General features: G+C 34.8%; 2 protein-coding genes across 2 annotated transcripts in view; one reads left to right on the forward strand and one right to left on the reverse strand.

Moving 5' to 3' along the window:
- LOC128242170 (rotatin-like) overlaps window positions 1-17,712 on the reverse strand; it is a 152,640-nt gene that overhangs the window by 13,181 nt on the left and 121,747 nt on the right. Inside the window, exons 14-18 of the mRNA XM_052959239.1 lie at window positions 13,564-13,690; window positions 13,061-13,180; window positions 12,534-12,650; window positions 11,960-12,099; window positions 11,177-11,345 (exon numbers count right to left, since the gene is read on the reverse strand). Of these exons, the coding sequence (XP_052815199.1) occupies window positions 11,177-11,345; window positions 11,960-12,099; window positions 12,534-12,650; window positions 13,061-13,180; window positions 13,564-13,690 (673 nt within the window). The remainder of the gene's footprint in view (window positions 1-11,176; window positions 11,346-11,959; window positions 12,100-12,533; window positions 12,651-13,060; window positions 13,181-13,563; window positions 13,691-17,712) is intronic.
- On the forward strand, window positions 1,922-10,492 carry LOC128242173 (uncharacterized). Its single transcript, XM_052959244.1, has 2 exons — window positions 1,922-2,595; window positions 8,277-10,492. Exons 1-2 carry the CDS (start codon window positions 2,258-2,260, stop codon window positions 9,688-9,690), a joined length of 1,752 nt encoding a protein of 583 aa, XP_052815204.1. The 5' UTR covers window positions 1,922-2,257; the 3' UTR covers window positions 9,691-10,492.

Raw genomic sequence — 17,712 nt, forward strand, 5'->3', positions numbered from 1 at the left:
TACCAATTTAGGGCCAATTTAGTTCAGCCACATAATTAATCTCAAAATGTATACTTTGTCATACTGTAAGTGAAAATAAAATTCCCATGTCTTTTTATTTATTTTTTAAAATTTATTTCTCAAACATTTTGACCCCATCACCTTTTTTGTGTGGAACAGGGAGTGGTTGACATTAACTATATTTCGCAAGGATTCCAAAGAGGCTCCTACATATCAATAAATGTGTCCCTTCTTGAAATCAAAGACACTGTTACTGAAGACAAAGAAACTCAAGTTCATCTCTTATGATGCCCATTGTTATTGAGAATAATTTAACATTTCAGTATCCATTATCAATACAATTGACAAAAATATTGACTTAAAAAAACTTTTATCCACCAAATAGGCAATCATTTGACTAATTGTACTCGGATATCCTTCTTACAGTAGTAGCATACTAATGACATTGACGAGCTATTAAAAAAAACTTGCACTCTCTGATTTCGTCAATTTATTGATCAAGTTTTCAATATTGCTCTCTCAGATCAATACTTTTGAAAATGTCCTATGTTGTCAATAATAAAATCCAAATCATGGATTGGATGCTTTAAAGAGACTCACTCATGTTTTAGTACCAAATTATTTCCCCTGGCAATGCATCTGAAAACACTATTTTACTCTTTAATACTCTCATTGTATAAAAACAAGAGCTGTCACAGAGACAGCGCTCTCGACTATTCCGCCGCTTTTCAGTGTAAGGATTGATAAGTTTTGGCGAAACATGCATGGATCACTGTTAGATTAGATTTCAATGCAATGCAATGATGTGCTGAGATATCAACATTAATGTGGTTACATGGAAATTTTTAACCAGAATTTTTAAATCTAATAAATAAAGGGCCATTATTTGCAAAATACAGTTATCTCTCTTGGTTATTCAATTAGGTTGGGTGGTTGAATACCATATTGTATAAAGTCTCAATGCAATACATCACGTAGTTGCTGAGATAATTTCCTGTGTGTGCTAACATGAAAGACCTTAACCAGAATTTCTAAGTCGCATAATAAAGGGGCAAAAATTATATAACATGAAAGATAGAGTTATCTTACTTGAATAAAGAAGAAGGTTAAATGGTTGGGAGCCTGTGTGTAAAGTTTCAATGCAATACATGATGTATTCACTGAGGTTTTGACTAAAATGTGGTTACATGCAAAAACCTTAACCAGAATTTCTATGTTGAATAAAAAAGGGGCCAATATTTGAATTTAATGCAAAGTAGAGTTATCTAACTTGGTAAATTAAGTAGGCTGGATGGTTGAGTACCATTGTATAAAGTCTCAATGCAATACCTCAAGTAGTTGCTGAGATATTAACCTATTAACCTATGTGTGCATGCTTGCAAAACCTTAACCAAGGTGTGAGGCCGACGCAGACCCTTGAGTGAGCATATATAGTATAGCTCTCCATATTCTTTGAATAGTCGAGCGAAAAATACACTAAAAATATTACTTTTACATTTACAGTATTTTTGTCAGTTTTATTATTTTTGGAAGAGTGCTTTTCTACCTCAAGTAAGTTACTTAAATCAAGAAAGAAAATTATCCACTAAATCACAGAGGTTGCATGAAAGCTTCAGTATTTGTTTTCAAGTTCATTATTGTATTATATTTAGAGAAAACCTTAAAAATAATTGTTAAAATATATAATTTCGAGATCTTTGCCTTAAATAAAATTAAATTGAAAACATGAATCATTTTGATCATTCATGCATTAGAGGACATTAGAGCTGTAAGCATTCGATGTATAAATCTCCGTCATACCCTAATACTTAAATCTAGAATGCATTCCTACACTTTAAATTTGTTTCAAGGATATCAATTTACAAGGTATAATAGCCGAATGCAGTAATTTACTGTGCTACAGATAAAATACTGCTTTTTTTAAAAGCAAAATATGAGACACCTTATTATTATGACAATAATATTGAACTTTTTCTTCTTCTGCTTTAGATTTGCATTGCTATATCAATTGATCAAAATAAATCACATTTAATCAATATCTTTTGGTTTATATAAGACCGATTTCATATCACGCTTAGTTTCTTTTTCCACTAGTGTATCATTAAACTTCCTTGTTGAGAAATTATCACGCAAAGCACTATGGGATATGTATATAGTAGTCAAGGGGATAACATGGCTTGAGATCTTGACATGAAAATTTAAATCTTGTTGGAAATTGTGACATATTGCACGGAATACTTAAACTTTTTGGTTTAAAATGGCTTCAAAGCACACAAAGTCCTTCAAAGACTCAATGTCAATGGCATCTGATTTGATCCATGACTTTGTCTGCTCTCCGTGTCATGAGGACAAGCTTAATACTGAGGCCAAGTATTTCTGTGGGGACTGCTCAAAGTACTTTTGTGACAAATGCCTGACATTTCACTCCAAACTCTTCAAACAGCATGTTGTGTTGGGCCGTAAGGATGTGGACAAGTGGGTGGGGCAGGGTGACGCCCTCATTTCATGTGACTTTCACCCTGGTAAGGTCATTGAACTTCTGTGTGAGGACCATGCTGAGATGTGCTGCCACCTCTGTGTGTCCTTGAATCACAGGTTAGTGATAATATTATGACTTATTTGACTGCATCTGTTTTATTGACACCAAGATATCTTAGGATGAATAACTTAATCACTCAATGTTGATTTCCCTCATGATTTGAGAGGATACTAGAGCTATATGAACTGATCAACAACTAATTTGCAGTAAGGGTGAAAGGCCTAAAACTGTCCATTATGTCAGAGAAAGAACATACCGAGGCACACAGTGCAAAGGTTTTTCTCAACTGACATAATGGACAGTTTGAGGTGTTTCACTTAATTAAAACAAGTAAACACAGAGGTCAAAATCATGAATTTCATGGCGCTATTGTTAACCTATTGGACACTGTTATTTACCATTTGAAAAGATACTAATCATGCAAATCTCTTAGGCAAAGCAAAATAATTTTGCGCTCATTTACGTGTACATGTATATAAATTGTAAATAATCATTTTTAGAATACAACCTATATTAACAGCTAATGAAATTTCAGATAGGCAATCATTAAGTACTAGGCTTATGACATAGGCTTAATCATTAAGAATTTCAACTTTTGCGGGTGTTTAAAGATCAGCTTACTGCCACTTATCCGAAACACAATCCCAGTGTCAGATTTTGCGTTGACAGTGTCAATCAATGAGGTTGTAATCTAAGTCAGTAACATGACCTGAATTAAAATCCTATGATTAAGAAGGGCTCGTTCGCAACGCTCTATATGGCTATTCTTAATCATTAAGATTTAATTCATCTAACTTTTACTTAAAATTCAACTTCTATGGACATAAAACAAGTGCAGACTGTGTTTTCGCTAAAGCATCGCAAAACGATGCCTAAAGCTTCGCAAAACGATACTAAAAGCACCGCAAAGCGATGCGGTATTGGCCAAAAAAACAAAGCTTTAACGAAGCTTTCGATTTGTTAAAAGGGCAGCTTTTTGGACATAAAAGCGCAGCTCTTCGCAAAAGCTGTGTTTTTTGTTCGCAATAGCTGTGTTTTTTTATTGAAAAAGCGCAGCTTTTGCGAAGCTTCTTCCTTTTTTTGCCACAAAAAGTGCAGATTTTGCGAAGCTTTCTGCAGTATTGGCCAAAAAGCACAGCTATTCGCAAAAGCTGCGCTTTTTCAGGCCAATACCGCACAAAGCTTTGCTATTTCAAGCAAAAAGCGCAGCTTTTGCAAATAGCTGCACTTTTTGAGCCAATACAGCAGAAAGCTTTGCAAAAGCTGCGCTTTTTTGGCCAATACTGCAGAAAGCTTCGCAAAATCTGCACTTTTTTGTGGCAAAAAAACGCAGCTCTTCTCAATAGCTACTTTTTTTCCTCCAACCCTCTAATACTATAGGGGATAAAAAGCCTCAGACTGGTGTAACAAAAAACTTTTAATAAAATATATATCATATATACATCAATGCCAAGTTTATCACTAGTTCCCACATGATATGAATAAATATCCCATTATGACCTTTTATTGCTGTTAGTATTAAAATGTGAAATTGTTGAATATCAATTTTTTTTCACTGATACTAGAGTCTCTATTAAACCACATGGAAGCATATTCTAAATGTTTGAAATCAATATTTATACTTAATAAAGTTTATTTTTGTTTCGATCTTCTAATTATTTACACCATTAGTTGGTGTAGAGGCATACCTTTCAGTATGATACCTAAATTGTAAACTTTTTTTTTTTTAAACTGTCAACTACATAGTAAATTGACTTTTTCCATACTCTGCCTTATGTTGCCTTTTTGTTAAATTTAGAGATTCCTAACAGCTCTGTTTATTACACAGTGTGAACTACCTGATTGTTAATTAATACTTTACATAATTGATCAATCCAATTTTCAATATCTGGTAGGCCATCAGGCAGATGGCAGTTTTATTACCCCTTGGAAAACAACACTGATTCTTTTCAGATGTACATTTAATGGAAAAACATTCTGCAAATTTTGATAGATATTCTGTTAAGCTAAGGGTAAAAACAAGAAATCAATGAGTTTTAAAACTATATCTTATAAATTTCATTGTATTTTTATGAGCTGAATATCATTTTGAAATACAAGTCCAACATGTTTAAGAAAATAGTCACTGAGGTTATTAAGTAATTAACATGACGCGGCCTGTCAGTCAAACTAGCCGGACTATACCCAACTGACCAATCAGCGTCCAGATAAGGCGGGGCTTATCAGTTGCCTGTTGCTATCCGCCATGACCTCCGACAATCTGCACTTACCAACAGTAGTGTAACTACCCTGTTTTCTATATATTAAACACAAAATAGTTTTTTTTAATAACTGAGAGATAGTAGACAAGGAAATTTATAATACTAACATGTTCCCTTATTGCTGCTCAAATAATGCAAATTATGCATTTTTAATTTGAACGTACATATGATATTATACGTATCTTCTTCGTTAGTCATAAAACACGAAATATCCTTATGAGTATTAGTGTATAATATTGACAACATCTCATCTTTATTTTTTTGAATTTTTTCTCCTTGTGCGTAAAGTTTTAAATCCGAAGGATACATATAAATTTGCTTTTAAATGTGTTTGTACAAACTGTTCATATAGCTAAAGGTCACAAAATGTATATACCTATAGATAAGACAAAATCATCTTCGTAAATGATGCAAATCAATGTATATACATGTACATTTATAATGACTATGATCACTTCTAACTCCTTCATGTATGTTTCTTTTAAGAACAGTTTCGCATTTCATTTAATACGGATATTAATCATTGAGAGAAATATTACAGTAGTTATATCAATAATAATAATTCACTAAACTTGTATAAAAGATGTTTTTTTAATTGAGAAAGGAAGAAAAACAGCAAAATCCATTTGATCTAGACAATGGTCATTTTTTTGTTGACTTTCGAAAGGAAAATAATAATACATGTTTTGTTTCCCTAAATTTTATCTTAACATTACTACTGAAAAAAATTCCGATGTTTTTTAGAAATTAATTATTTTTAAGTTTAGACATTAAATTATTTCTACCTGAATCAAGCATTGAATTTAACAAATTATAATGATTAACTGATTTAATGTTATACTTGATTTTAATGCTATGTTTTACCATGTTCCATGCATTTTCTTATCTGATTGTAAATAAATTCAACGATTATTCTGTATATTTATTGTCTGCTTCTGTGTTCATGTCGGTCGAGGGCCCTTACTGAAGGGTCACGTGACACTGTAGGCGTAGCCCTATCGTAATTGATGTCAATTGATAAACAACTAAAATAAGTATAAGATTAGAATATTATAAGAACTCACCAGTATTGCATGTCATCTTTTACAAAACATCAAATGATTGGATTGTCATTCCAAATCATAGTCCATGTTCATTTGATCTTACGATAGTTATATCATAAATTTAATATCATTAATTTATCCCTTAAATTATCAATGGTTGTTATTTGTGTAAATTCAATAATTCCTTTAAAAACATCCAACCCTTCCTGCTGAAATCCCAACAAAATGGCTGCCCCTATTTCAAATTTGGTTCTGAGATTCTGATTGGTTGTTGTACAAATATGGCTTATCATGGGAATGGATTATGAACAAAGCATTAAGATCTATGATGATAACTTGTTTAGAAATTAAAGTAATATGAATTCTGTGAATATTCAGTTGAATGCAATTAATAACTGTTTATTTTGTAAGTGTATTATTTTGCATAATATTATAAAATTATGATTTATTGCATTGATTTATTAAAAGTATCCTTTTTTATATTATTTTGAATCATTAATTGATAATTCATTTGTTCATCCAGTCATTTAAAAGTAACTAATTAAGTAAATTAATTAATCAATTTATTAATTATTTATTAATTTATTTATTCATTCCTTCATTCAATTATTTATTCAAATTTTCATTCATTCATTCATTATTCATTCATTCATTCATTCATTCATTCATTCATTCATTCATTCATTCATTCATTCATTCATTCATTCATTTATTATTCATTCATTCAATCACTAATCAATCAACCAACCAATGAATCAATCCACCAGTTAATCAATCAATACACATTAATTTATCATTCATTCATCATTCATTCATTTGTGCAATCAATCAATCAATCAATCAATCAATCAATCAATCAATCAATCAATCATTCATTCATTCATCCATGTATTATTTTATTTTTGGATTCAACCCTTTTTTCCATATTTCATTCATTCATCAAGAGATATACTTAATTCAATCAGGAATAGAATGTATGAATTTGATGAATGACTGAATATTTTTTTTATGATATTGTAGATTTACACATGGATAAACTAAAACAATTAAATTACTGCTGATAAAAGAAATTCTTAACATGAACATGAATTATTATAATTGGGATGAAATGCAGAATTTTTAAAAGAAAAAATTGTTCAGCTAAGAAAAAGCACTTATTATTTATATAATACACTTAAAATGCAAAAAAGTGCACCTACAAAGCAAAAAAATAAATAAATAAGCTTCAGTTTTTCTTTTAAAGCTTCGTCTTTGGTTGAAAAGACAAAGCTTTTGTTTAAGAAATATATGGCTTAAACAAAAAGACGAAGCTATTTTTCAAAAGACGAAGGTTTAGAGAAGCTTTTTTTACTAAAAGTGAACCTTTCATGAAAAAAACGCAGCTTTTGAAAAAAAAACGAAGAAAAAGCACAGCTTTTGCGAAGCTTTTGAAAAAAAACGCAGCTTTGGAAAAAAAGCCCAGCTTTAGCGAAGAAATAGCTTCGCTTAAGCTGCGCTTTTTATGAAGCTTCGTTTTTATTTGGCACGGGAACCCTTTAAATTCAAGATTTTTTGTTTTTCTGTTTATACAACTAAAAAACATTTTCCTTTGCCCTAACGGCTGCAAAAACCTCAGTCACATCTTCAATGGGCATTGAGTTGTTAAAAGCTAAAAATCGGGTTTTTATTAAAATCAAAATTATTTGATAAACCTAAGTAACAAAAGGGTTTTAAAGTAGTTTTTCTTCAAATAAGTGCATACGGTAACTTTACACAAATAAACAAACTATTTTTGATTATTCGAATACTGATTTTGTCATTCAAATACCAAATGTTTGAACGAATATTTGTTTGCATCCCTATAATGTTGTGAAAATGGCTCATGTAGCAAAAGTGTAACAATTGTTTACATAAGTAAATAACTACAATTTTGACATCTTTTTGATGTTATAAAACAGCAAAGTCAATTGACACAGACGAAATAGCCCTCAAGGATGTTCCCTGGTATTTGGGGATGGTATGACAGACACTGTTTGTGTATTAAAAATTCATATTTATTTACTGACTAAGCCGTTTTGGACTGAAATTTACAAAAAGACAATTTTTTTAACTAATTTTTTATTCCTTTTCTTTTACTTAATTCCATCCGGCAAAGTCCAAATCGATCCAGACCAGCAAATTGTTGGTTTTAGAAGCCCTGTAAAGAATCACCTCTGCTCAATTGACATTCTGTATGCACTTAGATTATGTACATAAACTTCATCCAAAGCTGAAATGTTGATTAACTTTTATCAGTAGGTGAAATATAACAACTAAACGTTATTAAATACAAATGTAGCTTCAAAATATATAGCTATATAGGAAACTGTGTTACATATAAATAACACATAAAACTATTTTAGATTATATAGATGTTTAATCCAGTCACTAATTCACCATTCTTACATCCTATAGGATGTGCAGAACCATCAGCTTGATCTCAGACCTGGCTAAGGGTGTATACAAGATGACCGATTTCAAGCAGCTTCCCTCCAAGGTTGCTAAGATAACTACAAGTCTGAACCAGGTTAGAGAGGTCAGAAAGAAGAACCAAGGCTCATTAAAGACTTCTGGCAAGTCCATGCTGACAAAGATCAAGGACTTAAGGAAGTCACTCAACCAGCTGCTAGATGAACTGGAGAAGAGGACAGTGAAACAGATGGACAGCGTCCTGGCTAACCTGGATGACACACTACAGAAGGACATTGACTCCTGCACACTCATACATGACCAGCTCAATGCCTTGATGGACACCATCCAATCCCAGGGCAAGGAAGATGAGTCAAGCTCCTACATTGGCTTCAGGAAGTCTGAAGAGAAGATGGCAGAAGCCAACAGCCTGCTCCAGGAGATGTCCACAAAACCTGAATTGACCGCCACTTTCCAGCCTGATACCAGAGTAACACAACTGCTGTCTGATATGCATTCATTAGGCAAGCTCCAAGGTAATCAGGAAACACTGACAGGCCATCAAATGTCTGACATGAAGTCTTCTGAGCAGATCAGGCCATTGCATGATATATCAAGGGTTTACACAGTTAAAAACAAATCAAACTTCTATGTGAAAATCAAGCAAGATACAGATACATGTAATATATATGGTATTACAGAACTTCCATCAGGAGAGATTATTCTTGTAGATAACAGAAATAACAGACTGAAAATATTGAACAGGGAGTATAAGGTAATAGCCCAATATGATTTCCCTCAACAGCCCGTGGACATCTGTCATGTGACTGGTAATCAGGTGGCTGTAGCAGTAGACTGTGTTAATCCTGTCAGGCATGAGGTCCACTTTCTCACTGTGAAAGCTGGCACCATCAAGATGACCAGGAAGTTCTCAGTTGATCATGTCTGCATGTCCATCAGGCACCATGGGAACCAGCTGTATGTGGGCTCCTATACAGCCCTGTACCTCTACACCACTGACGGCAAGCTAGTCAAGAAAATGTATGAAGACACATCAGAAGGGTGGACAGTGGCTCAATTTGCTATAAACCAAGATGGCAAGAGGATATACATCTGTGACACTACAAATAACAAGATCATTACAATTGACAACAATGGCAGAATTCTAGCCACACTGCAGGATCCAGACATTGTAAGGCCATATGGTGTACATGTGAGTGAGGGTGGACATGTGTTTGTGAGTTCATGGTTCTCCAACACAGTGGTGCAGATTGACCAGGAAGGCAGGAAGAAGCTGGCCACACTGGTCAGGATGAGAGAGGGAATCAACCATCCACAGGCAGTTTGGTACAGCACCCACACTGGCAGACTGATTGTGGGTGGAGAGGAAAATGACATTCTGGTGATGGAACTCCAGTAGAGAGACAGTCAGAAAGTCAACAATAGTTGTAAAAGGTTAATGAAGTGATGGAAGGAAAACATTGAGAGAGACAGAACATCAGATGCAAACCAGTAATATTACATATTGTAACAGTAACTACTTGAATGTGTAAATCATATTTTAACTGTGTGTAAATTAATTCATAATAATCTGTATGCTAATCTAGATTTTACTTATTAGACTTTCAAAATATATTGATAAACCAGAAAACCCCCCAGAAATAGTGTAAATTTAACAAGTATGTGTGTTTGTTTATATTTGATACTTGATATCTGTATTTGTTAAAACTTTTTTAAATTTACATTTGTATCATGCAAAACCTCATGAAATGATTCAATATAATCAAAAATCAAATAGCACAATTTAGTATCATCAAAAACAAATATTCTAATTTAGTATCATCAAAAACAAGTTATGTTAGTTGATGTATACATTATTATCATTTAAATTTCATAACTGTTGAAATACAGTACATTGTAAGAACTTTTTTAATTTACATCTGTTTATTGCACTCATTGTCTCATGAAATGATTTAATATCATCAAAAACAAATAAAGTGATTAACGGTAGTATCACCAAAAGAAATATCCTGATCTAGTATCCTAAAAAACAAATTGTGTTGGTTGCTGGTTATTAATTTCTTTACTGTTATAAATACAAGTATTTAATATTTTATACAATAATAGATTGGTTTTAAAATGTATATTATTAGTTTTAGTGACCCTTGAAAATTACATTGACCCAGAATTAGGCCACACTGTTAATTGTCACCTTTATAGTCAATTCCATTTATCGAAACCTGTCTTGGTGATCGTGATCTGATTACGTAATTCACACAAGCATTTGTGCCATGGATTGGCAGTGTCTTTTTTATCATTTTGGAAAGAGGCTCATGGCTTTTTTCATTGAAAAAATGCGCCATTTTGACTAACTTTAGGAATGCCAGTTAATTGTTAAAGTTAGACATAATAAGATTGTTTTCTTTGAGAATACATCAACTTTTCCATAAAAAAACATACGGGGGAACATAAACTTATGATTTTAACATTTTGGGAAAAGTATATGTTTTAACTTTGGAAATGTGGCAGAAATTATTGGTCAGAATTTGTTTCACTTGCTTGGTTATTTCTGGTTTCAGGCAAGGTATTCACTATACCAAGTAAACCTTACATCTACATGAGTCTATACTGAAACAAACTAGAGCTATCACAGGATTGATGAATGCCCCCAAAGACGGGGCAAGGCTGGAACATGATGACACAAATGCAACTCAATTATATCCTAGCATATACCAAACTTAAGACTGAATGAAAGTCTACTTTGTTCTAAGAAAATGTTTGTTTCATGTCAATATTTTGAACAGTTTTTCTCAACCGATGATAACAGTGATATTACACCAGTGCTTTGACATTAAATCACCCACCTCCACCCCCTCCCCCCAAAACAGACCAACAGAAACTTTTACCTGAAACACAGACCGGCCTAAATCGTTGTCTACCGATCGTGGTGTATCAACTATCAGAAGATTTGCAAGGTCTGTAACATTCAGCTCCGAAAATATGGGTAACCGACGCACACCGCCTTCCTCGTTGGATAGGTACCAGGATAAGCGCTTTAGGCCTTCTGATCGTACCCTGTATGCGGATGATGAAATCAGTTTAATATATTTTTGCTATTTTATTCCACAAAACTTTCTTGTTATTCTAGTTTCAAACTTCTTTATATTTTACCTTTGAGAAACAACTAACTACAATATATTGCTAATCACTGTCTTTGGCATAATGTTATGGCCTGGTGGTGTGTAAGCTCAATTATACTCGCACTTGGGCCTTGCCCATTCACAAAAATTGAAATGATTAGATATTCAATAAAAAAATTACGGTAGCAATGTTTTGGCACTTTTTTTTAATTTGGGAATTGTGGCTATGTAGCTATTAGCCTCAGAATTTGTCCCAGAAGTTACTTATCATTAAAGGTCACAATGACCTAAAATCAATCATCAATCAAGTCATCTTATGACCCCATCAAATGTGCATATCACATTTGACGATTCTGAACCATGACATTCAATGGATATTGATCATAAACAAACATGTGACAGACAAGAAAAATTTAAAGCAATATTAGAGATTCAGAAAAGGATCAAGCCAACTGAACTACAAGCCAAGATGATGAACACTCACCGACCTGTAAAAAACATCACTACAACATTAACCCCCTTTGCGTCTGAATACGTCCCCAAACTTACTTTAGGTCTGTAGACAGCATATATCGCTTTGTTCCCCGGAGTTTCTCCCCTTGAGTGATCTCACTTGGGGAAGTGGAGGGTTTGGTTTCCAGCATTGCTAGAATACTGGTTCCCAGCACTGTGTTAACACTTGCATAGGACTGAAAAAACATGCAAATAAATCAGCGCTTAAGTAGGGGAAATAAAGATTGGTTTTTCTATCACTACTATGTTAAGAATAAAAAAATCAAAAAAAAATCTTATTTCCATAATCTTGAAACATTATCTTTCATGATTTGATTGAAATATCATGCTTTTTTAACCTTCTGTTATTTTCACTTCAAAGAAAATATCAATTTTTATTGAATACATTGATTCCTGTTATCATTAATGAAATATAATTTTATCTTACACAAAAATTCAACATTTTCCCTTTATTAATTCATTAAACAAGAACCATAGGATAAATAGTTGTTGTTTGTCAACAATGTAATTGCATTTGCTTGATACTCGTTTTTATGCATACTATTACATACCAGTGAAATCTCATTTGAAACTCAGAAATAAACTTGAAATTTCAATAATTCGATTATACCTGCAAAATCGGAAGAGCCCTGGCGAGTTCTTTCAAAATTAACTGCCATAGGGCTGGACTCATCAGTAACTGACTCTTTAACAAATGAGTCAATAGCTCACTGGCTGCATTGGCCACCTGGGATAAAAAACAAAACAAGAAAGATTATTCAGTTTCACAGCATTAATAAACATAGTGCCATGGCTGGGCTCATCAGTAACTGACTTAAAGAAGTAAGTCAACAACCCGCAGGCTGTGATGATGACCTCAGGGATAAAACAACGAGTTAGATGGACACCTGGACACTAAAACAGCCAAGATCTTTATTGAAACAACCCCCTGGCTCTTAACTTACTAACTAAAAACCCTACTATTGTATTTTAAATTTGTATGTTTTTCGAAGAAAATAATTTGAGAGTTTGACATAGCCTTGATAACATTATCAGTTTTGTCACGAATTTGAACATTGCCAATGACCCAAAAAATGTCACGGTATTCCAATGAAACTTGGTACAAATGTTGCCAGTGACAAAACCCTACTACTGTACCTTTGTATCAGCGAGTCCAAAGACAACGATCTCATACAAGATGTCAGCATCAATGATGAATCTAACCTTCTCACAGCTTGTTGAGCCAGGTTCGCTGGCTTTTAGCACACTGAGGTTCGTCTGGAAATGTAGAATGTACAACCACTGTTTTTTTCCATCCACCATTATGCTCATGTGTTAATGGTAAACCCCTAATCATAAAGAAACGTCTCTTCAAAAACAAATTTGGAAATAGCAAAGTGCCTAAAGTTTAAACTCTGAAAATAGTCAGAAACCATATGACAACAAAGGGCTGTTTTTCAGGTAAATCAATCCACCATAACCCTAGGTTGTTTAAACATCAGGCACTACCGGTATGTTTAATAAAATTAAGTTCAAGGACAAGAATCAGTGTAAATAATGAGCTTTTTCAGAATTGCATGGAAGTTATTCTTTAAAATTAATATAATTAACAGATTTCTGTAACAATGAGTGGCTCACAGTAAGCAATATTGTTTACTTACCTTAATACATTGCAGTACAGCAGTAAATACACTCAGTCGCAGCTTTCCTATTGGATGGGCTAGAAGCTGTAACAGCAACTTCTTGTAACGGGCCTTGTGATCTTCATAGTGTTGAGAACGACTACCACTGTAAACGTATGCAGTGAATAATTTTAATAATTTAATATGTCCGCATTATTTTTAATAACATATAAGTCTAATAATCTTAAACAAGAAATTCAAATGGCACAAATCTGCTCATTCTAGTTTTAAGACACTAAGCCTAAAGTGGTTATATGTTAAGCAAAATTTAGGGAGCAGGTACTGTTAATACAATTTTTGCCAATTCAAGGGTCATAACTCTAGAGTGACTGGGGCAAATAGCTGGTTATCAAACCTGACAAAGATTCTGACTTAATTTTGTGAAGATTGGATAAAGGTTCTAAATAATTGATCAGATCAGACCATGTGAGGTAATTTCTATAATTAAAGGGCGATTACTCTTTGAGCGACTCTAGCGATATTGCTGGTTATTAAACTTTTCAGAGATGTTATGCCTATACACTTTCTGATAAAAATGTTATTGAACGGACAATAATTTTGTAATTTTCTTAAATGAAAGGGAATTAACTCTCAAATGATTCAAGCAATATGGCTTGTTATATTAATTGTTCAATATTTAATGTTCATTAAAGCTCTGATCAAGTTTGGGGATGATTGGGCAAATGCTTCTAGAGTAAGAAGACAAATTCCAGGTAATTTCTTATAGTAAAGTGCAATAACTCTCGAGTGACTTAATAATATGGCTGGTTATAAAAATAATATATATATTATGCCAAAACACAATCTGATTATTTCCATGATGATTAGACGCAGGCTTCAAAAGTTATGGAGGGGACAATAACAATTTAGGGTAATTTCTATATGTAAAGGTCCAGGCAGAACTCTTGAGTGACTAGCTGGTTATCAAACTTGTCTGAATTAAAGTGCCCATACACATTCGGACTAAATTTGGTGATGATTTGATAAAGGCTTCAAAAGTTATTGATCAGGCAATACAGCTTTGAGATATAATCTATATTCTATAACTAAAGAGTGATAATTCTCAAGTGACTAAAGCAATACGGTTGGTTTTAAAAGTTGTCCAAGATCCAATGCAAAATACACATTCTGACCAAATTTGGAGATGATTGGCAAAGGGCTTCTAAAGTTATTGAGCAGACAATGTTTTTTTTTTTTTTTAAATTGAGGCTTGAAAATTTGAAAGAATTGCCTTATACATAACTCATCAATTTTATTTTTGTTACTATGAGTATACTTTCATTACATTGGTTTTGATTTCAAAATCAAACATATGATTAATCTGAGCCACGAAGCCAGGAAAAATATATATTTATAGATCTTCATTTTTGTAATACCAAAGTATATATGCTTATAAAAAATATGTTTAGATGCAATTCATTCAATTCAAAAATGGATCAACAGAAAAGTTGATAAGAAATTCCATTGGCTAAAGGCCAGAGGCTGGAAAAACCTCTTCCAGTAAGTACAGAAGTATAAGCCTGCCCAGCTAGAACTTCCAGTATAAAACAGTGAGGAAGACCACCATATGCCACCAAGAATCAAGAATGGTAAAACAGTATAGTTTGGAAAAAATCATATCACATGTGCTGTGTGCAATTTTGTGGGCATCAGATCAGGACATGAAAAGCACAACTCTTATAAAGTCCATGACAGAACTACCTGGAAGCCAATTCACCAAGATTCCTAGAAGCTGAGTTTCATTCTTAGGAAGTATTTTCACTATCAGTAGTATACTGTAGGAAAAAATCTTTCCTACATACCAAATGGCTCATAGATAAAAACCGCTTCTAGATATGAAATCGCTCTTGAATTCTTAATTTAAGACTTTACTAATTTATTCTTAGCTTCATAAAAACTTAAAGCTTATATTATCCTTCTTGAGTCTGTTTCCTATTTAGAAATCAGTTCTTGTGTCCATTTTGACAGGGCATGAAAAAGAGTCCCTGCTGGGTTTAAACCCACAACCACTCAGGTGAGAGGCGAACAACTAAACCACTAGTCAACTCCAACTGTGGTGGGGTTGAACCCACAACCTCTCAGGTGAGAGGCAGACAACTTAGCCACTAGACAACTCTAACCCTGGTGAGGCTTGAACCCACAACCACTCAGATGACAGGCAAACACTTTAACCACTAGACCACTCTCACCCTGGTGGGGCTCAAACCATAACCTCTCACCTGACAGGCGGACACTTGAACCACTAGACAACTCCAACCCTGGCGAGGCTGGAACCCACAACCTCTCAGGTGACAGGCGGATACCTTTACCACTAGACAACTCCAACCCTGGCAAGGCTGGAACCCACAACCACTCAGGTGACAGGCGGACACCTTTACCACTAGACAACTCTAACCCTGGCAAGGCTGGAACCCACAACCTCTCAGGTGACAGGCGGATACCTTTACCACTAGACAACTCCAACACTGGCAAGGCTGGAACCCACAACCACTCAGGTGACAGGCGGATACCTTTACCACTAGACAACTCCAACCCTGGCGAGGCTGGAACCCACAACCTCTCAGGTGACAGGCGGATACCTTTACCACTAGACAACTCCAACCCTGGCAAGGCTTGAACCCACAACCTCTCAGATGACAGGCGGACACTTGAACCACTAGACAACTCCAACCCTGGCGAGGCTGGAACCCACAACCTCTCAGGTGACAGGCGGATACCTTAACCACTAGACAACTCCAACCCTGGCAAGGCTTGAACCCATAACCTCTCAGTTGAGAGGGGGGGCACCTTAATCACTAGACCACTTCAACCCTGGCGAGGCTTGAACCCACAACCTCTCAGGTGAGAGAGGGGCACCTTAATCACTAGACCACTCCAACCCTGGCGAGGCTTGAACCCATTACCTCTTAGGTGAGAGGGGGGCACCTTAATCACTAGACCACTCCAACCCTGGCGAGGCTTGAACCCACAACCTCTCAGGTGAGAGGGGGGGCACCTTAATCACTAGACCACTCCAACCCTGGCGAGGCTTGAACCCATTACCTCTTAGGTGAGAGGGGGGCACCTTAATCACTAGACCACTCCAACCCTAGTGAGGCTTGAACCCATTACCTCTCAGGTGAGAGGGGGACACCTTAATCACTAGACAACTCCAACCCTGGCGAGGCTTGAACCCACAACCTCTCAGGTGACAGGCAGACACCTTAATCACTAGACAACTCCAACCCTGGCGAGGCTTGAACCCATAACCTCTCAGGTGAGAGGGGACACCTTAACCACTAGACCACTCTCACCCTGGTGAGGCTTGAACCCATAACCTCTAAGGTGAGAGGGGACACCTTAATCACTAGACCACTCCAACCCTGGCGAGGCTTAAACCCATAACCTCTCAGGTGAGAGGGGGACACCTTAATCACTAGACCACTCCAACCCTGGCGAGTCTTGAACCCATAACCTCTCAGGTGAGAGGGGACACCTTAATCACTAGACCACTCCAACCCTGGCGAGGCTTGAACCCACAACCACTCCACTTTCACACTTATGTTCTTGATGTAACTGATCCTATTTAACTACAGCTAATTTAAACATTTTTGCAAACACAAACTATTTTCCATTCTACCTTAAACACAACATTTGATCAGCATTACATTCTGTACATTAATATTACATACAAGTACACCAGTGCTAAGAGATAGAACACTTCAGAAAGTATTATAACTTGACCAATAAAAGTAACAACCATTCCGTCACATTTAAAACACATGAAACTATACCCTTTGAAATAGGTATTAGTCAGAGAGCTATGTTAAAATACAAATACCTGACATCAGCATTCTCATGTCTTTAAAAAAACAAAAACAATTTCAATGTAAAAAAAGAAAAGAAAAGTATATTTCAGTGACTGTTTTGACCAAAATAGTGAATTACCAATGCATACTTTTAAAGCTGCACTCTCACTGATATACCATCTTTACAACTTTTTTAATTTTTGTCTTGTGATGCTAATGATATAAGGTTTCTGACAATAAATCAGATTGTAGATTTTCATATTTCCGTTCGAAAATTAATGTTTTATGGCTTAAACCGTTCCTAACAGTTTAAGAAAAATGCATAAAACATCACTTTTTT

The sequence above is a fragment of the Mya arenaria genome, chromosome 8 (assembly GCF_026914265.1).
Source record: "Mya arenaria isolate MELC-2E11 chromosome 8, ASM2691426v1".
Classification (NCBI taxonomy): Eukaryota; Metazoa; Mollusca; class Bivalvia; order Myida; family Myidae; genus Mya; species Mya arenaria.